At 48.1% G+C, this 15,050-nt stretch overlaps 1 protein-coding gene across 1 annotated transcript in view; it reads right to left on the bottom strand.

Moving 5' to 3' along the window:
- LOC149434534 (uncharacterized) overlaps positions 1-15,050 on the bottom strand; it is a 103,402-nt gene that overhangs the window by 28,053 nt on the left and 60,299 nt on the right. Inside the window, exons 15-18 of the mRNA XM_089663670.1 lie at positions 12,555-12,711; positions 7,763-7,796; positions 5,471-5,569; positions 407-615 (exon numbers count right to left, since the gene is read on the bottom strand). Coding sequence (XP_089519796.1) covers positions 407-615; positions 5,471-5,569; positions 7,763-7,796; positions 12,555-12,711 — 499 coding nt within the window. The remainder of the gene's footprint in view (positions 1-406; positions 616-5,470; positions 5,570-7,762; positions 7,797-12,554; positions 12,712-15,050) is intronic.

The raw sequence follows: 15,050 nt of genomic DNA, 5'->3' as shown, positions 1-15,050 counted from the left end.
GGCACTGCCCGAGGGCCCAGGGTCAGTAGGGGGCCCCATGAGATGCCCTTGGCACCTTTTTCATAGGCTTTTTTCAGTTTGGGCAAGGACACAGGGTCCCCATGATCCCCTATTGCCCGGGGGCCCCATGAGTTGTCAGTCCGCCCCTGCCCTGAAAGTCCATTGCTGGCCTTGCTGTCTGCAATATGGTCAGCTGGAAGCTGAATGGGACAGAACAGAGAAAGGAAGAAGAGCAAGCACATTATGGTGGCAACACTTCCAGAGGTAGATCAGCCTGAATATTGTTGCCACCAAAATTCCGGCATTAAAGTAACTGGTAGGGTCGCCAGCCATCTCCTCTTTTTATACCTCCCCTTTACTGGTGGTCTTCTATAATACATAGCCAAGCGGTAGAACTGAGACTTACTTCCACAATATCATCGCAGTCGTTGTTCATCAGCGGTCGGTGAAAAGTCATCTGCGCCGCGCCATTCACAATCTCTCTACCAGCCAAACATGTGGAACTTTGCAGACGTATTCCTGATGTGTTATAACCATTTCTTTCCAGCAAACATTTTGATATGAACACATCAAGCTTTCCCCCACCGCAATCAACTGATGGAGCTGGATGGCTTTCTGATAAAACAAAACCAAACAAATTCATAAACCACTTGCCTGCCGCGGCAATTGAGAAAAATGTTTGCACACGTGTTAATCAGTATTGTTTGCTAGAAAGTGCTGTTACCTCCAACCCCCCCCCCCCCCCACACACACACACAAAAAAAAAGTTTATATCTTCCAAAATGCAGAGACTGGAGAATAAAACTGTGGTAGCTGTAATTTTTTTCGTCACACGACATTTGCGCAGTTATTTATCAAACGTATATTTTCAGAAGAAATGGGCAAAAATTTATTTTAGTGCCAACAAATACAATATTATCCCACGTTTTTTGGTAAAATATAAAAATTTGTTTTCATGGGAGGAATAATGCCCCATCTTTGGGTTCAGTGTAAGAAATGGTGTCCCATTGTTGGTGTCAGTGGGAGGAATAGTGCCCCATCATTGGTATCAGTGGGAGGAATAGTGCCCCATCATTGGTGTCAGTGGGAGGAATAGTGCCCCATCATTGGTATCAGTGGGAGGAATAGTGCCCCATCATTGGTATCAGTGGGAGGAATAGTGCCCGATCATTGGTATCAGTGGGAGGAATAGTGCCCCATCATTGGTGTCAGTGGGAGGAATAGTGCCCCATCATTGGTGTCAGTGGGAGGAACAGTGCCCCATCATTGGTATTCGTGGGAGGAATAGTGCCCCATCATTGGTATCAGTGGGAGGAATAGTGCCCCATCATTGGTATCAGTGGGAGGAATAGTGCCCGATCATTGGTATCAGTGGGAGGAATAGTGTCCCATCATTGGTGTCAGTGGGATGAATAGTGCCCCATCATTGGTATTCGTGGGAGGAATAGTGCCCCATCATTGGTATCAGTGGGAGGAATAGTACCCCATCAATGGTGTCAGTGGGAGGAATAGTACCTCATATCAAATCAGGAATAGTGCCCCAAAAGCCAGATAAAGGCTAGCAAAGGGCCACATCCGGCCCTCAGGCCGCAGTTTGGAGACCCCTGCTATAGAGTATGTAGGAAGGTAATGTTTAATTCAGCCCTATTAGGCTCCATGTACACGGGACGTTTGGAAACCACTTCTGAATGATGGAAACTGACTGCTGGAAAATGTAGGTTAACCTCTTCACGCCGGGCGAACGCAAATGTGCGGCCTCCCGGTGTCTGGGCCTAGAAGCTGAGTGGCCACACATTTCCGTTCTATTAAAAAAGGACATATGTGCCGAGAGCGCGCCCTGCCCGCTCCCAGCACACGTGTCCAGTACTCACGGAAAAGTCCCGAACTCCTCTTTTGATAGGTACCTTTCCCGATCATGTGACCGCGTCATGACGGTCACATGACCATAAACCCCGCCCTGCCTCCTGGCTTCTGAAACTCTTAAAGGACCAGGAGGCGCCAGCCTGAAGGGGTTAAAAAACATCTGTGTAGCTGCGTTTGCATACCGCGTTTATGAGCATTTGCATTTAGAAGCATTTTTTAACCACTTCAAGTCCGGACACTTTCACCCCTTCCAGTCCGGACACTTTCCCCCCCTTCCAGTCCGGACACTTTCCCCCCCTTCCAGTCCGGACACTTTCCCCCCCTTCCAGTCCGGACACTTTCACCCCCTTCCAGTCCGGACACTTTCCCCCCCTTCCAGTCCAGATACTTTCCCCCCCTTCCAGTCCGGACACTTTCCCCCCCTTCCAGTCCGGACACTTTCCCCCCCTTCCAGTCCGGACACTTTCCCCCCCTTCCAGTCCGGACACTTTCCCCCCCTTCCAGTCCGGACACTTTCATCCCCTTCCAGTCCGGACACTTTCACCCCCTTCCAGTCCAGATACTTTCCCCCCCCCCTTCCAGTCCGGACACTTTCCCCCCCTTCCAGTCCGGACACTTTCCACCCCCTTCCAGTCCGGACACTTTCACCCCCTTCCTGCCCAGGCCAATTTTCAGCTTTCAGCTCTATCACACTTTGAATGACAATTGCACTGTCGTGCAACACTGTACCCATATGAATTTTTTTGCATTTTTTTGTGACAGATAAAACTTTATTTTGGTGGTATTTATTCATCACTGGGATTTTTTTTTTTGCTATGTAAATGAAAAAGTCCAAAAATTTTGAAAAAAAAGTGTTTTTCTAATAAAATTTTGCAAGTAAATAATCTTTCTTCATAAATATTGGCCAAAATGTATTCAGCTATTTTTTTAGTAAAAATAAAATAACCCAAATTAGTTTATAACCAAAACTTATAATTTTTCAAAACTTTTTTTACATTCCTATTTTTTTTATATTATTATTTATGGATTTTTTTTAACATACTGTCACCCTAGCAGTACAGTGTCACTACTTGTTGGGGTGATGAAGATTTTTTTTTTTTACACTGATTGCTTTTACAGCCTTTTTGGGTGTAAAAGCAATAATTTCTCCTTCTCTCTAGCTGCACTCCTGCAGCCATTGAGAAATACTGTGAGAGCTGTGATTGGTCACAGCTTGTCACATGGTACAAGAGAGCAGAAGCAGGGATAGCAGAAGCAGAGAGAACAGAAGCAGACAGAACAGAACAGAAGCAGAGAGAACACAACAGAAGCAGGGAGAGCAGAAGCAGGGAGAGCAGAAGCAAAGAGAACAGAAGCAGAGAGAACAGAAGCAGAGAGAACAAAAGTAGGGAGAACAGAAGCAAAGAAAACAGAAGCCAAGAGAACAGAAGCCGGGAGAACAGAAGCCGGGAGAACAGAAGCCGGGAGAACAGAAGCCGGGAGAACAGAAGCCGGGAGAACAGAAGCCGGGAGAACAGAAGCCGGGAGAACAGAAGCCGGGAGAACAGAAGCCGGGAGAACAGAAGCCGAGAGAACAGAAGCCGAGAGAACAGAAGCGGAGAGAACAGAAGCGGAGAGAACAGAAGCGGAGAGAACAGAAGCGGAGAGAACAGAAGCAGAGAGAACAGAAGCAGAGAGAACAGAAGCAGAGAGAACAGAAGCAGAGAGAACAGAAGCAGGGAGAGCAGAAGCAGGGAGAGCAGAAGCGGAGAGAACAGAAGCGGAGAGAACAGAAGCAAAGAGAACAGAAGCAAAGAGAACAGAAGCAGGGAGAACAGAAGCGGAGAGAACAGAAGCGGAGAGAACAGAAGCCGGGAGAACAGAAGCCGGGAGAACAGAAGCAGAGAGAACAGAAGCAGAGAGAACAGAAGCAAAGAGAACAGAAGTAGGGAGAACAGAAGCCGGGAGAACAGAAGCCGGGAGAACAGAAGCCGAGAGAACAGAAGCAGAGAGAACAGAAGCAGAGAGAACAGAAGCAGAGAGAACAGAAGCAGGGAGAGCAGAAGCAGAGAGAACGGAAGCAGAGAGAACAGACGCAGAGAGAACAGAAGCGGGGAGAACAGAAGCAGAGAGAACAAAAGTAGGGAGAACAGAAGCAAAGAAAACAGAAGCCGGGAGAACAGAAGCCAAGAGAACAGAAGCCAAGAGAACAGAAGCCAAGAGAACAGAAGCAGAGAGAACAGAAGCGGGGAGAACAGAAGCGGGGAGAACAGAAGCGGGGAGAACAGAAGCGGGGAGAACAGAAGCAGAGCGAGCAGAAGTGGGGAGAACAGAAGCGGGGAGAACAGAAGCCAAGAGAACAGAAGCCGAGAGAACAGAAGCCGAGAGAACAGAAGCCGAGAGAACAGAAGCAGAGAGAACAGAAGCAGAGAGAACAGAAGCAGGGAGAACAGAAGCAGAGAGAACAGAAGCAGAGAGAACAGAAGCAGAGAGAACAGAAGCAGGGAGAACAGAAGCGGGGAGAACAGAAGCCAAGAGAACAGAAGCAGAGAGAACACAAGCAGAGAGAACGGAAGCAGAGAGAGCAGAAGCAGAGAGAACAGAAGCAGGGAGAACACAACAGAAGCAGGTAGAGCAGAAGCATAGAGAACAGAAGCAGAGAGAACAGAAGCAGAGAGAACAGAAGCAGAGAGAACAGAAGCCGGGAAAACAGAAGCCAAGAGAACAGAAGCAGAGAGAACAGAAGCAGAGAGAACAGAAGCGGGGAGAACAGAAGCAGAGAGAATGGAAGCAGAGAGAGCAGAAGCAGAGAGAGCAGAAGCAGAGAGAGCAGAAGCAGAGAGAGCGGAAGCAGAGAGAGCGGAAGCAGAGAGAGCGGAAGCAGAGAAAGCAGAAGCAGAGAGAGCAGAAGCAGAGAGAGCAGAAGCAGAGAGAACAGAAGCGGGGAGAACAGAAGCAGAGAGAACAGAAGCAGAGAGAACAGAAGCGGAGAGAACAGAAGCAGGGAGAACAGAAGCAGAGAGAACAGAGGCAGGGAGAGCGGAAGCAGGGAGAGCAGAAGCAGAGAGAGCAGAAGCAGAGAGAGCAGAAGCAGAGAGAGCAGTATGTGTTGAGATTAGCTGTCTGTTTTTTTGTGGTGTTTGGATGTGTTCCGGCTCATTTCTGTGCAGAAATTATTGCATCAGTGTCTCACATATTTTCTTTCATGCGAAACTTCAAAGTACAGTGTATCGGGTCCATTTAAGTACCGGGAAAAAGCTTTGCATGCATTATTTCATGATGAAAAAGGCTCTGGACAGCATCTGGAAATGGAAGAGTTAAAAAAAAATTCCAAACGCAAACGCTTATAAATGTGGTTAGCCGCTTTTACATGCGTATACAAGCGTTTACAAGCGTTTGGCGTTTAAAACGCTGATAAAATCTACTCCTGAACGCAAGTTTGGGGTGTTCAAAAAAATGACTGTAAACTCAACTGCCTGTAAACGAAGATGTGTACATGGGCACATAGGAGGACATTAGGGAGAGTTCAGGGGCTGCAGAAAAAAATGCAGAAAAGCTCCTGAACGTGCGTTTATCAGCTGCAGTGTACATGGAGCCTTTATGGCCATTGGATTATAGCATACTATACCTGCATAGGGGTAGATGGTGGAATCACACTGGCAGGCGGTGCCGCTGCTATCGCAGTACTCATCACTGGCGCAGGTTTCATTTTCACAGCTTACAGATGCTGCAGACACAGAAAAGGGTATATAGCGCATTATCTGGGGTATATTACAAGATTCAAACATTGATTGGCTGCGATGGAAATCTGAGAACAAATATTTAGTAATAAAGTACTGGTGATCGACATGCAGTATATACAATACCAACATTGCGTATGTTCGATTTATGGCGTTCACAATGGCGTTCACGCTACTGCTACCTGAAAGTCGAGCGACTTGCAGTGCGACTTTGCCTTGCGACTTGAGTGCTACTTTGAAGCGACTCTGAAGCAACTTTCAGCCCGGGTTCACGCTGATGTGGTGAGGAATTCACAACGTTTTCTGTGCAAATTCCGCACCGCGTCGGATTCGCACCCCGTTCATGCGAACCGCTGAGGGTGTGTATGTTAACAACCCCCCAAAATCGGTCTGCCAAACAGGACAGCTTTTTGGACCCTTTACAGCACGGTTCCTCAATCAGCGCCTCATTGGAACTCTGTATTTTAGTTGCTGGAGATGGCAGACCGGGTGAGGCGAGGAGACGTGTCCAGGAGGAAGATGGCAGGAACAAGGCAATGTGAACCCCAGAGGAAGTGCAGGGACCTGAATGTGGTCATCAGGGCCGTGGATAGGGGGTACCACCAGTCCTCCTGTATGAGGTCCAGGCCAGCAGGGGGTCCCAGGCAGCTGGTTGAATCAGATGTGGGCAGGGAGGGTGATCAGCACAGCGTGGGGGGACAATTACTGGATCCGATCCCCTGTATGGCTCTCCACCCTCCCCGGACCCCGCATTCCCTATATCAGCTCTCCCCGGACCCCGTATTCACTATATCCGCTCTCCCCGGACCCCGTATTCACTATATCCGCTCTCCCTGGACCCCGCATTCACTATATCTGCTCTCCCCGGACCCCACATTCCCTATATCAGCTCTCCCCGGACCCCGCATCCACTATATTCTCTCTCCCCGGACCCCGCATTCACTATATCCGCTCTCCCCACACCCCGCATTCACTATATCCGCTCTCCCCAGACCCTGCATTCACTATATCCGCTCTCCCTGGACCCCGCATTCACTATATCCGCTCTCCCCGGACCCCGCATTCCCTATATCAGCTCTCCCCGTACCCCGCATCCACTATATTCTCTCTCCCCGGACCCCGCATTCACTATATCCGCTCTCCCCACACCCCGCATTCACTATATCCGCTCTCCCCGGACCCCGCATTCACTATTTCCGCATTCCCCAGACCCCGCATTCACTATATCCGCTCTCCCCACACCCCGCATTCACTATATCCGCTTTCCCTGGACCCCGCATTCACTATATCCGCTCTCCCGGACCCCGCATTCACTATATCTGCTCTCCCCGGACCCCGCATTCACTATATCTGCTCTCCCCGGACTCCGCATTCACTATATCCGCTCTCCCCGGACCCCGCATTCACTATATCCGCTCTCCCCGGACCCCGCATTCACTATATCTGCTCTCCCCGGACCCCGCATTCACTATATCCCCTCTCCCCGGACCCCACATTCACTATATCCGCTCTCCCCGGACCCCGCATTCACTATATCCGCTCTCCCCTCAGGGCTTTGTTGAAGGGAGTTTGTCTCCCGAAACGCGTTAGTTTACCTCACTGAGGGTCTATCGTCACTTTGGACTGTTATTATGGACTCTTGCCTGTTTTTATCCCCCTTTGGTTTGTGAGTGCATTTTTATGCTTTATAATAAATTGTTGGTTTACTACATTAATGCACGAAGAGAGTGCGCCGTTTTGCTTTTGCTCACCAGTATCAAGATTTCCCGATCTTTAAGGGCTGCACCTCTACGAATGACAGTTTCAGTTATCTTAGTCTGTATGAAGATTTGAGCGCTGGTTTTGTTTGTTCACTTCAATATTATCGCTTACACACTTCATTGGTAACTTTGTTCATACGTTTTATTGTCAACTTTTCACTTTTACAATAATAGGAACACCCCAAGGTTCTAGCCCTCCCCTATTTTAAAGTACAAAACACTGTTCTGGGTACTTTTATACTTTATTCCTATTAATTTGAATATAAAAACAATAACCTGATCTAACACAGTTGTGCGCCCTGTAAAGTGTCGGGGTGCGGCACCATGACCAAAGGAAACGTAATGCAATGTATCATCAGGATTCCATGGAATTGCTGTTACAAAACAGATTTTGTACGAAGAGATGTTAGGAAGACTTACTTGTATTTGGAGAGACTGTAGGTGGGGTGCAGTCCTGTAATATATATATAAAACAAAATGACCTATTGAGTATTGTGCTATTGAAATACACTTTCCACAACAGATGTCAATAAACGTGTAAGGCTAAGTTCACACTAGCTTTGTCAGCAGGCGTCAGCAGGCGTTTTTAATGCTTCTCAAATGCCTATGAAAATTCTGCACATGGCAGCACACAGTGCTGTTCACACTGAAGCGTTAGCGTCACGTTGCGTTGCGCCGCGGCAAAACTGACGCCTCATGTCAAGTCATGAGGAGTTGAAGCCTCCCATTCAAGTCTATGGTGCCACTCCTCAAATGCCTGGCAGGTGTTTGCGACGCGGTTTTGAGGCGTTTGCGGAGCATTAATACAATTTAACTTCATTATAGGCATTTGTGGTGCGGTTTTAACACTTGCCTATCAACCGGCTCAAAACCGTGCATAGGGCGTTTCTGGAGCTTTTGGGGAGCGTTAAAAATGCTTCCCAAACGCCTGCCTAATGCCTGTCAAATGCTATAGGGGCATTTGGCAAGAGTTCAAAATAAAGTCAAGTGTGAACGGGCCCTAACTTCAGCCAAAACGTCTTCTAGTTTTGGGAAGGGTTAGGACCTCCGTCAGGCTCTCCACCCCGGTGCTCCAGTAGCAGAGGGTTGGTTAGCTCTGGTCAACATCCAGGGTAGATTGGTAGGTGACAACTACAGAAATATGGGTACTAAGACTTGATTTAACCCCCCTAGCGGTCTGATTATGTCAGTATTTCTGTGCTCAAAGCGTTACATTTTTTTGCATGGAAATATGTCGTTTTTTTTATTGTAGGCCTGTAATTTTTAGGGATAACTCACTGAAATCTGTCCGAACAAGAGTCTAGTAAACATCCCGGGGAGGATAAAATTTGAAACACAAAATCATAAATTATAATTTGATAAATAATCATAAAAAATAATAATATAATAATAAATGTAATTCAATAATATAATCAAACCAAAAACACTGAAATGTGAAATATAGCGCCAAGTTCGCACATCGCTGAGCTCAGTCGCAGAATCGTTTTCAGTGTCTGATGAGGAATTTCCCCCACCAATCATTATCACTCAATTCTGCAAATGGTTCTGATTTACTATCGCTGTTCTCTAGCCGGTCTAAAACCGCGTCTGACCTAAAGGGACGCTTTTTGGACGCCATGGACGTTTCTCAGCTTCCAGGCAGAAAGGGCGGTAAAAATGCAGGCAGGGTGCCGGACAAAGCACTCGGGACACAATGTATGTGAAATGGTTTGATACAGTAATGTTATACTATGTGATTTTAGTGTATTTAGTGAATGTCATTTTTTAAAATTTTTAAATTTCCCGCCGGTTCCGTCCCCCGTACGTCCCGACGTCGCAGGGAACGGAACCCGGAAGACAGATGCCGCCATCGGCTGGAGGAGATGGCCGGGGACACTGCAGGGGGGACATCGCGGGAGCGCAGGACAAGGTAAGTGCAGAAGGGATCCCTGAGCAACGCTGCAGTGTATTCCCGAGTGTAGCTCGGGGGGGTTACCGCTTGTGGTACTGAAACTTTATCCCGAGCTACACTCGGGAATACCACCAGGGGGGTTAAAGGTGCTAGCTGGGGGCTTCACTACCTGGACAGTCACTGGCCCATCGTCAAGCAATGGAGGTCAGGAGTTATGACTTCACTGGCTGCAGACTTTATTTAGGTCAGTGGATTACTAGGCAGTGAAGATAACTGTCGTGGAAAGCACCGTGACTTGGGCTCCTGGAGGGGCTGGGGGCCAGCCTTGTTCCCAACGACTATGGACCCAGGGCTAAGGAGACCCCCCATTCGGGGTTACAAGGAACCTTTTCCCCAAGAGAGTTCTATCACTTCCCTGGGTACCTGGCTGGCCGTGACTTACACCAGCTTCCCTTTCCATCCAATTAGGGCTGAAGGGACTTTTCTGGGACCCCTTGGCATGCTCAGTGGAACTTTTATCCTGCAGAGATGTGTTATGCACGGGGGGGGGATTCCAGTTTAGGTGATAAGCTCTCACTTTGTTTAATCACCGAAAAGATTTCAGACTGCTAGGTGCCGGGAAGGAATACATTGTTTTCTTGTTTGTTTGTTTATGGAATGTAATTTTTCTCCTGGGACTTGTAATGTGTTCCATACCTCTCTAGGGGGAAGATGTTTGTGCATAAATGATGTGCTGTTTGTTAATAAAGTCAGCCCTGTTTTACTACAACATTGGTTGTGTCTGATGTTTGGGATAAATCTGCTATGGGGTGGAGGAAGCTGTAGTTTGGTGGAGATGCCCAGTTGGGGTGTCGGGCAGTCACAATAACATCCCAAGGTCATGCACTTTTAAAGTACGCCTTGCGTTGTGTCTGTTCAATGGAAGGTTTGCTTGATGGCCTTTATTACTGATACTTTAATGCACGTTCCAAGCCACCAGATTCATCCCTTGAATTCTGGATGGAGGGAGACATGACCTTTTCCCTATATCTCATGAGGTTCATTTATGAGGACTGTCCCATGGGAGCCTGTAAGAGGGTTATTAATGGTTGTGCCTAGTTATGTTCTTCAATTTGTATGGTTCTTTCTTCCCCTATGTCAGCATATATTAATGGTGGGAGGAGATGGGGTGGTGTACAAGGCATGGGGAGAAGAAACCTTGAAGAAGAAATAAGTTATCTCAAAGCCTTCCCCTTTGCAGGCCTTCCTGGTCTGGGCTGAAACCAAAGTAATGGACTATGAAATGGAATCTAGAAATGGGCATGTAGAGAAGAATGTCTTGTTCCAGGGACGTTACGCTAATGGCCCCGAAATCCCTTCATTGTACATCTGAGACACCAAGGAAATAGCAGCATTGGGACAGAAGTGTTTTGTGTGGAACATGTTTGTTGAGTACCAGTGTGTGGACCTGTTAATGCCAACACATGGAAGTTCAGTAAAAGCAGCAATAGGAAACAAATGGCCTTGTTCTTATGTCACACAATGGAGTGTGAAGGTGGGCCTCAGCAGGCTCCAGCACAGCCTAAGGCGATGCCTATGGGAAATGAATAACAGTTGGCAGCCAGCTTGGGATAGGAGTAGGTGGTGGTCTGGTGACAGTGGGTTCTGGTATTGAGTAGTCAGAGAAGGCCCTCAATGCACCTACTTGGACAACCAGGCTACTGCGAAGCAGTCCTCAGCCGTGGCGGGGAGCTAACGCGGGGCCCGAGTACACCTGCAAATGCAAGGTCTTGCTTGCGGGTGTGTAAATTGTGGTGGGTCATGGTCAGTTCCTAAGGGGGGAATTGTGCTATGGTCCTTTCTGTACAGTAAAGAGCTGGTAGGAGGCTTTGGGCTCTGCTGCTTCCCTCCTGATCAGTGAACGGGTGACTGCGCTGGCATCTGGCTTAACAACCTGGCACCAGTGATGCCGGAAATGCAAGGAAGAGGCCATCTAGCATCCCAAAAAAGGTATGAACATTATGTGTGTGTGTCCCCCACCCCTAAAAAAAAATTAAAAATAAAATTTAGAGCACTAATCTTCACACAAAGCATAAATTCCCTTTGCAAGCCAAAATACTTCCCAAATAAAAATCCCCCTCTTCCCGTACAAATGCCCCCTCCCAACTTAAATTCTCTCCCTCCCCAAATCCTCCCTCCTAGCACAAATCCCCCCAATTATCTCTACTCGCACAAACCAATCCCCCTTTCTAACAAAAATCCATTCTCCTAGTACAAATCCCCCCTCCAAAAAAAAAATGTTCTCCTCCTGGCACAAATCCCCCCAATTATCTCTACTAGCACAAACCAATCCCCCTTTCTAACAGAAATCTACTCTCCTAGTACAAATCTCCCCCCCCCCCAAAAAAAAATGTTCTCCTCCTGGCACAAATCCCCCAAATTATCTCTACTAGCACAAACCAATCCCCCTTTCTAACAGAAATCTACTCTCCTAGTACAAATCTCCCCCCCCCAAAAAAAAAATGTTCTCCTCCTGGCACAAATCCCCCAAATTATCTCTACTAGCACAAACCAATCCCCCTTTCTAACAGAAATCCACTCTCCTAGTACAAATCTCCCCCCCCCCCAAAAAAAAAATGTTCTCCTCCTGGCACAAATCCCCCAAATTATCTCTACTAGCACAAACCAATCCCAATTCCTAACAGAAATCCATTCTCCTAGTACAAATACCCCCCTCCCCCCTCTAAATCACACCTTCTAGCAAACCCCCTAAATCCCCACCACGCTCGGGGCAGCTGCCCCTCCTGCCCACCCCTTGTCCCAGCCCTGCGAGTTCCCCACTAAGAACCCCTAAGCTGGAAGTATTGGCCATGACTACCTCCTAAAGCTAGGGGTGCTGCAGAAATGATAGGCTGATGCTGAATTGGAAGGCGTGACAAGTCCTGGATCATTTGAGATTGGAGAAATTAAAGCTGTGGTGCTGGAACATTCTGTCCACCCGCCCACCTGCTGTCCCCTGTGAGCATGTACCAGTTACCCTAGACAATCATTATCCGTGTGTAAGCTCCAACATGGACCCGCACTAAGCTCACACAGGACTGTCAACGTATGGCTCCAAAAGGGGCAAAGACAGCATCATGGAAGTGTGGGGAAGGTAAATATCAGAGGGAAGTGCAACCAAGAGAACCTGTCACTTTTCCTAGAATGAACAAATCAGCCGGTTCATGTAAAAACAAGTCAACCGTAACGTCCCATAATGACAGGTCCTCTTTTATTATATTATATATATTATATTTCCAGTGAAGAAATCAGACTATCCTCCAGGTGTGTGTTAAGTCTTACCGAGGCACAATTCTGTACGCAGAGTACGACATCGGCAGAAAGCCTGATACTGTCAGAACCAGAGATATGGAAGACCTTCATAGCAAAGCGAGATTCAATGCTGATTCCATTGGCGATCACGGTTAGTAGGTCAGCTAGTAAACCGCCAGCTGGACACCTGGACACAGAAACAATCGAGGTTTAGTTCCCCCCGTCTATATCACAAAGAATATTCTAGAAATGATTCTGATACATAATATGACAGTGCAATATAATATATAGCATGCAGCAATTATGGCCAGAATTCCTAAAACTATGTAGTCCTGTCAATCAAAGTCAATGGTCAAAGCTAAATGGTTAGCATGTCTGCCTGGCAGTACTCCGGTCGTTGGTTCGAATCCCAACCCCAGCATCACCTGCCTGGAGTTTGCATGTTCTCCCTGTGCCTGTATGGGTTTCCTCCCACATTCCAAAGACATGCTGGTAGGTTAATTGGCTTCTGTTTAAATTGGCCCTAGTATGTGTATGTATGAATGTGAGTTAGGGACCTTAGATTGTACGCCCCTTGAGGGTTAGGGACCTTAGATTGTACGCCCCTTGAGGGTTAGGGACCTTAGATTATACACCCCTTGAGGGTTAGGGACCTTAGATTGTATGCCCCATGAGGGTTAGGGACCTTAGATTGTACACCCCTTGAGGGTTAGGGACCTTAGATTGTACACCCCTTGAGGGTTAGGGACCTTAGATTATACACCCCTTGGGGGTTAGGGACCTTAGATTGTACGCCCCTTGAGGTTTAGGGACCTTAGATTGTACACCCCTTGAGGGTTAGGGACCTTAGATTGTACGCCCCTTGAGGGTTAGGGACCTTAGATTGTACGCCCCTTGGGGGTTAGGGACCTTAGATTGTACGCCCCTTGAGGGTTAGGGACCTTAGATTGTACGCCCGTTGAGGGTTAGGGACCTTAGATTGTACGCCCCTTGAGGGTTAGGGACCTTAGATTGTACGCCCCTTGGGGGTTAGGGACCTTAGATTGTACGCCCCTTGAGGGTTAGGGACCTTAGATTGTACACCCCTTGAGGGTTAGGGACCTTAGATTGTACGCCCCTTGAGGGTTAGGGACCTTAGATTGTACGCCCCTTGAGGGTTAGGGACCTTAGATTGTACGCCCCTTGAGGGTTAGGGACCTTAGATTGTACCCCCCTTGAGGGTTAGGGACCTTAGATTGTACGCCCCTTGAGGGTTAGGGACCTTAGATTGTACGCCCCTTGAGGGTTAGGGACCTTAGATTGTACCCCCCTTGAGGGTTAGGGACCTTAGATTGTACACCCCTTGAGGGTTAGGGACCTTAGATTGTACACCCTTTGAGGGTTAGGGACCTTAGATTATACACCCCTTGGGGGTTAGGGACCTTAGATTGTACGCCCCTTGAGGTTTAGGGACCTTAGATTGTACACCCCTTGAGGGTTAGGGACCTTAGATTATACGCCCCTTGGGGGTTAGGGACCTTAGATTGTACGCCCCTTGAGGTTTAGGGACCTTAGATTGTACACCCCTTGAGGGTTAGGGACCTTAGATTGTACGCCCCTTGAGGGTTAGGGACCTTAGATTGTACGCCCCTTGGGGGTTAGGGACCTTAGATTGTATGCCCCTTGAGGGTTAGGGACCTTAGATTGTACGCCCCTTGAGGGTCAGGGACCTTAGATTGTACGCCCCTTGAGGGTTAGGAACCTTAGATTGTACGCCCCTTGGGGGTTAGGGACCTTAGATTGTATGCCCCTTGAGGGTTAGGGACCTTAGATTGTACACCCCTTGAGGGTTAGGGACCTTAGATTGTACCCCCCTTGAGGGTTAGGGACCTTAGATTGTACGCCCCTTGAGGGTTAGGGACCTTAGATTGTACGCCCCTTGAGGGTTAGGGACCTTAGATTGTACCCCCTTGAGGGTTAGGGACCTTAGATTGTACGCCCCTTGAGGGTTAGGGACCTTAGATTGTACGCCCCTTGAGGGTTAGGGACCTTAGATTGTACCCCCCTTGAGGGTTAGGGACCTTAGATTGTACGCCCCTTGAGGGTTAGGGACCTTAGATTGTACACCCTTTGAGGGTTAGGGACCTTAGATTATACACCCCTTGGGGGTTAGGGACCTTAGATTGTACGCCCCTTGAGGTTTAGGGACCTTAGATTGTACACCCCTTGAGGGTTAGGGACCTTAGATTGTACACCCCTTGAGGGTTAGGGACCTTAGATTGTACGCCCCTTGGGGGTTAGGGACCTTAGATTGTATGCCCCTTGAGGGTTAGGGACCTTAGATTGTACACCCCTTGAGGGTTAGGGACCTTAGATTGTACACCCCTTGAGGGTTAGGGACCTTAGATTGCACGTCCCTTGAGGGTTAGGGACCTTAGATTGTACGTCCTTTGAGGGTCAGGGACCTTAGATTGTACACCCCTTGAGGGTTAGGGACCTTAGATTGCACACCCCTTGAGGGTTAGTGACCTTAGATTGCACACCCCT

Source organism: Staurois parvus, unplaced genomic scaffold (assembly GCF_062004578.1).
Source record: "Staurois parvus isolate SC_StPar_1 unplaced genomic scaffold, SC_StPar_1.0 ptg001743l, whole genome shotgun sequence".
NCBI lineage: Eukaryota > Metazoa > Chordata > Amphibia > Anura > Ranidae > Staurois > Staurois parvus.
Note: the sequence above shows the minus strand (reverse complement) of the source record. Positions and strands in the feature narration are given on the sequence as shown.